The following is a 7,710-nucleotide window of genomic DNA, read 5'->3' as shown; positions in this document are numbered from 1 at the left end:
TGAGAATTATTATTTCAAGCAAGCGAAGCAATAAATTTGGAAAACAACCACTTGGTATTTGTATCCAAATACGTATCCAAATACGTCCTCGTGGTTCCGTGTGATAAACTAATTAACGATAAAGTAAGCTAGCCTTTTCTGCTAATCAATTAATTAGAAATTTCTACCGATAAATGAACTACTGCGATTTGAGAGATATTGAAAGGAACGATACGTAAAACAGAGCTGAGACTTCATCGACACGATGCATTTTTCCATTAAATGGGACGCTTTTAATATCGACGGTATCTTTCGATAAAGTGATTATTCACATTCTTTCAGTGGATGCACGATAAAGGAGATCTAGTATATCGAATGGATTGGTACGATAGATATTATCAAGAAAGAAGTAAATTCCGAGGAAATTTTGTTCGAATCGATTGCAATTCATATTTGACGATTAGTCTGTCCGAAGAGATTCATGTGATGGATATTATCAAGGAAGAAGTGAATTCTAGATAAATTTCGTTCGAGTCAATTACAATTGACGTTATTCCGCTGGATAGGCGATAAAAGAGATTTAGTCCATAGAAGGGATTGATATGACGAATGTTATCAAGAAAGACGTAAATTCTGAAGAAATTTTACTTGAATGACCAATCATTATTTCTAAGAAGGATACTACATAAATTTGTTATCTTCGACAATAATCGAGTAATCCATTAAGTGTGTTCGTTCGTAATAAGTGAAGATTATCATCCGTAAAGTTAAAAATAAAAATGAGTGACGTTTTATATTAATTATATCCTTTTTCGTTGTTTTATTTTAATCATATATTACTCGCCAAACGGGGCAAACAGTGCTTAACCAACATAACTGATTAATTACATGATTTCGATATTCAAATGATTAAAACAATTGAATCCGTCAAACAATCCATCAAACTACACATGTACAGCAAGATTGTGACAAGCTCCATATCTCGACAGTTGAACTAACAAATTAATCTTATCTGGATCTATTAACCTACTGACATTAACCTACATAGACTTTACAATTAATTAACGTAAACTACTTTTCGATAGATTAAAATAACATTCGATAAAACGAATAATTATATGTACATAGAATATTGGTATTATGTAGAATGATACCCTCGACAGACATGAATGTGGAAACCGTAGTAAAACTTGTTGATTACATTACACGAATATATGTTGAAAATCAATTATCTATTAACAAACACGATAGTCTTAACAACTGTTTCACTCAATCGTGCTATAATTTTATTCTATCTAATTACATTCTAGTCGCTTCGAATAAACATAGAAATTTCAAAGTAAGGGTACGATAAGACGATAATTGATTTGCACGCTATTTTATTATTACACATACCCCCATCCTTTCTCTTTCTCTTTTTTTAGTGGAAACAATTTATAACCTCCCTATTCCAAATTTCTTTCATTCAGGACCAATTCAACCTCGACTTCCAAGTCACGTGACTCAACAAACATTTCTACCAGTGAAATCTAAACCCACTCGTAGTAATCTCTTCCGAAAAGCGTTAGCACCGGTCGTTTAATTATAAATTTCTTATCCTAAACAATCGAGACGTTGATCAAGCTAAGACAATACGTCGAGCGCGTCTCGTAACGCAATAATAATCCCGTATGATTTCCCAGACGACCGTGACGAACGAAAGCTGCTTGAAATTCCGAAAGTTGAGCCCAGAGGTGGGAAAACGTCGAAAGGCAAAGAAGAAGCGCTTATTTTATCGCGGTTGACTGCGGGGGAAGTTTTATACATATCCGCGAGAACAAGCGACGGGATGATCTCGCGATCGCGTATGCGCGAGTATCGCGTGAAAGGGGAGCGATTTGAATGGGGAAAGGTGAACAAATCTGCTCTACCGGCGCGGAATAAAGGGGACGATTTGCAAACTTGTTTCCCCCGCTGCACATATGGAACCCCTCGCCTGATTGTGAGGCAAACAAAAGCGGCTTATCGTTTATAAAGAACCGACTGTAACTCGCAAATTTCACAAATTATAGAGCATCCGTGTGTAATGCGCGCGCGCCGTGAAATATTTCTGGGATTTTCTGCGCTCGTGTGCCACCGTCGCCCATCCCTCTCGCCTTTGTTTCTATTTATTTCGCGTATCCCGCAAGGGAGGCCCTCGTCGATCCTCGTTTTCGCATGTAAGATATCGTGACGGACAATGTCCACTACTTGCGATAAACCGAACTCGAAATATAACAGATACTACAAGTTTTTATAAACGCCTGAAGTACCCAAATATTTAAACAGCGAAAACAGATCAGAGATAGATATATTAAAAATAGGAAAAACAACAATCTTCGGATTCAGATGTGGGGACGAAGAGAACTGTAATAAGTACTGAACGAAAGACGAGCAAAGGATGGAAAGAATATGCGAAAAGGAAGGCGAAACAATTCTACAGTTAATAAGGGAATGCGAAGGGGTAGGAAACACAGGAATGGAAGTGGAGGCAATTTTAGACGAAAAAGGTGCCGGAATTAAGTGGATGAAAATGATTCCAGGGGCAAGAAAAAGGACCAAAGAGAATAGGAGGAATAAATAAAAGAATATAATATCATCATATATATATAATATAATATAATATAATATAATATAATATAATATAATATAATATAATACATCTAATATAATATTAGATTAGCGAGGAGAATTTAGGATACAAATTTCCAACTAGAATAAGGTTAATGTAATTAAGTCTATCGTATGAATAGGAGGCGCTGATCCTTTCTATGTATATCGAGGTGATAATGAAATAAATAGATTACTACTACTTGAGATAAAGTTCGAGAACCACGGATAAGAAACGCGAGTCTTACTTCAATTTTTACCAGAAAAAAGAATGCAGGAAAGCCTCTCTAAAACTAAAAATCAGCCTTATGAATTAAACTTAAAATTCGACCACCTGCTCTGTATAATTTCAAGAACATCGAAAAACGTGATCAGAATAACGGGTAGAAAAAATTCTTGGACCCGCTGGAACGATTTCCCGGGACGGCGTGTTTTGCATGGCAATCGATCAATTTTGAAGCGGCCATTCAGAGAGGAAAGAGCAACGAGGAGCAAACAAACACCCAGAAATGGAAGTCACCGGGTCGTTTATTGCGATCCACGACTAGTACTCAGGGGCGAAAGTGGTATCTAGCACTCTGTCAATACACGCGGTCGGTTTATTGTATAGGCCGTTTTATTACCACCGGGTCAGGAGGATTTAGAGGACCGGGTGGGGTGCGGAAAATGTTTTTCCGGAGTTTGCTGCCCGCTAGCAGGCAGATGCGATCAATGCTGTCGATAAATTAACCGTTAAATCGGGGAACGTAGCTGGCCAAAGTCGCGAGGAAACTACCACTGCGAATGAAATTAACAGAAGCGACCACGGCGGAAGAGACGCTATCGGCAAACTTGGTAAGCTTGTGTCAGGGTCAATATAGTCCTGTAGCAGGGTTGAGGCTATCTACGGGTCTACGTGTATACCGTTTTAAGCTCGCAGTTTCAAACATTTGGGCCCAAGTGATTATATTACAGGCTTGTGTACATGTCTGCCCCTATGCTTCCACCTAGGTGTTCCACGATCCACTGAGAACAGACGCGTTTCGCTTGATTTACGGCCTAGGGTCATCGTTATCGAATTATTCCTGAGGCTGGTCGACGCGTTCGTTTGTTTTACACGGATATTTCTGTCGAAATCTTTTTCATCCCCTCGAAAATTGGAGCCACGTGACGCGTGTAACGGATCGAAGGGATTTTCGGTGATTTTCATTGTTGCGAGCTGCGATTCGGGAGAAGGATTCGTTGAAATTGTTTAAAAATGAATCGCATTGAAATCGGTGGCATTGGTTACAGGTGTGACGAACCATTTTTTTTACTGTACAATAGGAGACAAGATTAATATCGATGTCTAGTCAAATCTAGTTTTAGAATTTACCTTTCATCATTGGTGTTCCTACCATCTAATTTTGTTTAAAAAACTCATACTTTGAATTATAGAAAAACTAAAGTAAGAGTAATTAACATAATAAGAAACGTAAAGAAAATATTTAATAAAACGGGGGTTACGAACAAAACACGTATACTATACGATCTAATATCTGTCTATGTAATTAATAATCATCAAGGAAGTAAAGTGATCACAAAAGTTGATCGATAACGTTGAATAGTAATGACTAGACTGCGGATCTTTATACATTTATAGGAAATTCGAATGTGCAAGAACCTACAAAATGCAAACAATATGAAAGGATATAAAAAATATCGAAAATAGAGTTCATGTTATAATATTTGCAGAATAAAATAAATTCCTATTTAGGTTCAATTTATTACCGCACGTTCGCGAAGATTTTATTTTGCATAAATATTCGCAGTCTGGTAATGACAAATGGCTCGCTACACCAACCCAACGTTATCGTTACAACGTTAAAATGGTTGTCAGCACTGTTGCTCTCGGAATCACTCGGTTGCGAATTATTTGCATGGCGAGCAACGTCCGTTGAGGCTTTGCAATTATCTTCAGCGTCGATAGATACCATATCGTTATTTTCACTCACTGGCGGTGGATACGTGTCATTAAAGACTGTAGATAGTCCCATGTTTATAATAATAATGTTCGAATGAATACCTCAAGTCTTATAACCCTCACGGTTCATGACACAATATTGCAACGATGATATATTGCTGGGAATATGATTTCCAAGTATATTATCACAAAAGGGTTACTTCTGTTTAATTTTGTAGCTTCGTATTATACCTAGTAAAAGCCTACTCAATGCCACTGATAAGCCCGAGAACATATTCCAATCACTTACTTCAACAGCCACGCACTTCGAAACACGTACCCCATTTTTAATGTTTAAAAAATACAGGGCTAAACAGAAATTGTTTGCGCTCGTACCACATTAAGATAATGCCCTACAGAAATTATAAAATAGATTTCAACGTGAATCATTTATATTTTAATATACATATTACGATGTAGAACAACGGGAGATTTTAGTAGATAATCATCGTAACACTCCTAATCTTTTCTCAAGAGATCAAAGAAGTCTCAAAGAATTCCCCCTCAGAAGTCCCTTACAATTGGAAACCCATTTCTCTACGGAGCTTCAGTAAATTATCAATTGGACGACGGTTCCTTATCATCACCTCTCGCACTCGCAGAAATAGCAGCGCAGCAGAAAGCGCCTTCAGCATCCTGCCATTAGCATCGCGTCGTCACGCGTGCCCTCTATTTATCTTTTGTTCTCCCGGCCAAATTTGTCCCGTTTCATTTCGCAGACATTTCCGATGGTATCCTTAATTTCCGCGCAGTTTCCACGGGCATTGTGCGAACGCGTATCATTCATAATTTGTTATCCGCCGCGGCTGCGCGCCCGCAGTTTCAATTTATTCTCCGCTTTACTTTCCTACATTCTCGTTTGCGCCCGTATTTATTTGCATAGCGTCGTTCGCGTGGGTATTATACTGCTCCACGGTAAACCTCCTCTCGGGTTTGGCCGGCTTTAGCCTCCCCTTGACTCTACTTGAACGTTGAAAAGCCAAATGGCACGCTCGACGTAGAAAATACCGATCGAAAGGCGACGCTTTATGCGCTGGAACTCGGGCCCGCTCACATGCCACGATACTCTTACGCGTTAATAAAAGTACTCTAACCGATAATCGCGTCGGAACCGAAGCCACGTTTTCTAACCCTGTGGGTAGTTTCGCGTGGCAACTTAGATCCCCATTCGCTCGCTGGAACATCCTGATCAATAATTGAGAGAAAGTATTCCAATGGTATCGCCGCTAACGGGGGATGGGAATCGCCGTTGGTCCTATTTTGCTATTTTATTCGACCGCGGTAGTTACCGGTCTTTACTGCGTCCATTCCAGAGGATTCCGCTGGAATGGCAAATATTATTGTTAGGGGTAGATACAATGCGAACTTTTTTATACGTTGCTTTATTTCTGATGCCAAATTGAAAAAGAGGGAGAATAAAGGGAAGAAAGGGACGGGAGGAAATTCCATCCTCGCTCCTCTTTTTCTCTATATTCGTAATCCTAACTTATTCTACCTTTACTTTGCTGAGCTTTGTATAAAGAAATTGATTTCTTATGGAGTGCGCGCGTACTAATACTACTATAGAGGATTTAATATCAGTAGCGCCATCGGTGGAGAAATGCCCAAGTTTGTAATGAAAATAGTTCCCGCTATTGTTGCTAGATGGCCTCACTAGCTAAACAGTCGATAATTATTCCTGCATTAGATAACTAACCATAAAAATAATAATTTTGGCATTTTAACATATGCCCTTACCGTTTTATTGTTTCACACATTTATTAGTTCATTTAAATTCAGTTTATTTAATTTATAATATCAAGCTACCTTTAGGGAAAATACGTTCACGTTACGTTTATTGCAAATAGTGATTATAGATTCGCAGTCTGAGCTTATAGATTCAGATAGATATGTAAAAGCGGGTAAACGTTTAAACAATATGTTGAAATAATATATTGTAGTGTTGTAAAGCAAAGAATTGTATTAATTATAAAAAATAAAGAATAATTGATTAAAGATATCGGTTGCGCCATCTTATAGAAATGGTGTGAACTATTTTTATTACAATCTTAGACGTTTTCCCACCGATGGCGCCACTGATACCACACCACTTGCTCTATAGCATCAACAGTCGCTACAACTTTCACTATAAACTTGAGAGTTTCTATACCGATGACGTCACTAGTATTAATGTTATCACAACTACAAATGAATGTATCGATGAACACCATTGCGTGTGTCAGACTGACACTGTTAGAATTAGACGTGGTCAAGTAAACAGAACGAACGAAATCAGTGACAGTAGTGACTATGACAATTCATAATTTATATATATTTTCTAAGAATGGAACGTTATTGTATTACGCCGAATGGAATAGGTTGAACAGATCCGGCATTACAAAAGTAGAGGTATTTGTTATTCAATAATAATATTTATCTAACCTCTTCGACGTTAACGTCTTGCCAATTATCTTATAAAACGTTCGCGTTACTTGAATGTAAAATTATGTGAAATTTAGGAAGCTAAATTAATGTACGGGATGCTATTTTCCATTAAATCATTTGTAAGTAAAATATCACCACTGGATCCGAAGGAAGGTTTCTTGTATTATAAAACGAGTAAATACACGTTGCACTATTTCGAAGTTCCGTCTGGGTTAAAATTCATATTGAACACCGATAATGCATCACAAAATGCTAGAGAATTATTGCAGCAATTATATAGAGAAGTGAGTAAACATCCACATAATATTCCTTAAATAGACTTTCATGAGACATTTTTAATAGTGTAAATTTTGACGTCCTTATATAGAATTTATTTAAATAATAAATATTTTCAGGTTTATTTGGAATATGTTGTAAAAAATCCCCTATGCCAACTAAATGAACCCATTCAGAGTGAACTTTTTAAGCTAAAAGTGGACGAGTTATTTAAAAAATCTCCCTTATTTTTAAGTAGATCAATTTAATTTATAATATTTATATAAGGTATGTAATGTATGTAAATATAAGAATGATTTAAAAGTTTGCAGTCTTCCAAATTTAACTAATAATCCAGTGCTATTATTATTGTATGTCTGTATTAAATAGTAATGTAATTGTGAAGAAAAAAAACACTATTACATTTGTACAGCATAAACATA

The 7,710-nt window shown here is 37.1% G+C and overlaps 1 protein-coding gene across 1 annotated transcript; it reads left to right on the top strand.

Moving 5' to 3' along the window:
* Positions 1 to 6,773: 6,773 nt before the first annotated feature.
* Positions 6,774 to 7,594, top strand: LOC128874746 (trafficking protein particle complex subunit 1). Its single transcript, XM_054119784.1, has 3 exons — positions 6,774 to 6,976; positions 7,087 to 7,296; positions 7,408 to 7,594. Exons 1-3 carry the CDS (start codon positions 6,878 to 6,880, stop codon positions 7,534 to 7,536), a joined length of 438 nt encoding a protein of 145 aa, XP_053975759.1. The 5' UTR covers positions 6,774 to 6,877; the 3' UTR covers positions 7,537 to 7,594.
* The last annotated feature ends 116 nt before the right edge of the window (positions 7,595 to 7,710 follow it).

The sequence above is a fragment of the Hylaeus volcanicus genome, chromosome 4, assembly GCF_026283585.1.
Source record: "Hylaeus volcanicus isolate JK05 chromosome 4, UHH_iyHylVolc1.0_haploid, whole genome shotgun sequence".
Classification (NCBI taxonomy): domain Eukaryota; kingdom Metazoa; phylum Arthropoda; class Insecta; order Hymenoptera; family Colletidae; genus Hylaeus; species Hylaeus volcanicus.
The sequence above is the reverse complement of the archived record's forward strand: the minus strand, read 5'-3'. Positions and strand labels throughout refer to the sequence as shown.

Excerpts from the sequence above, each read along its gene's own strand:
- LOC128874746 (XM_054119784.1), top strand. The coding sequence starts at position 6,878 with ATGACAATTCATAATTTATATATATTTTCTAAGAATGGAACGTTATTG. Across the intron at positions 6,977-7,086 it reads CCGGCATTACAAAAGTAGAG|GAAGCTAAATTAATGTACGG; the intron begins GTATTTGTTATT and ends TGTGAAATTTAG. Across the intron at positions 7,297-7,407 it reads TGCAGCAATTATATAGAGAA|GTTTATTTGGAATATGTTGT; the intron begins GTGAGTAAACAT and ends AAATATTTTCAG.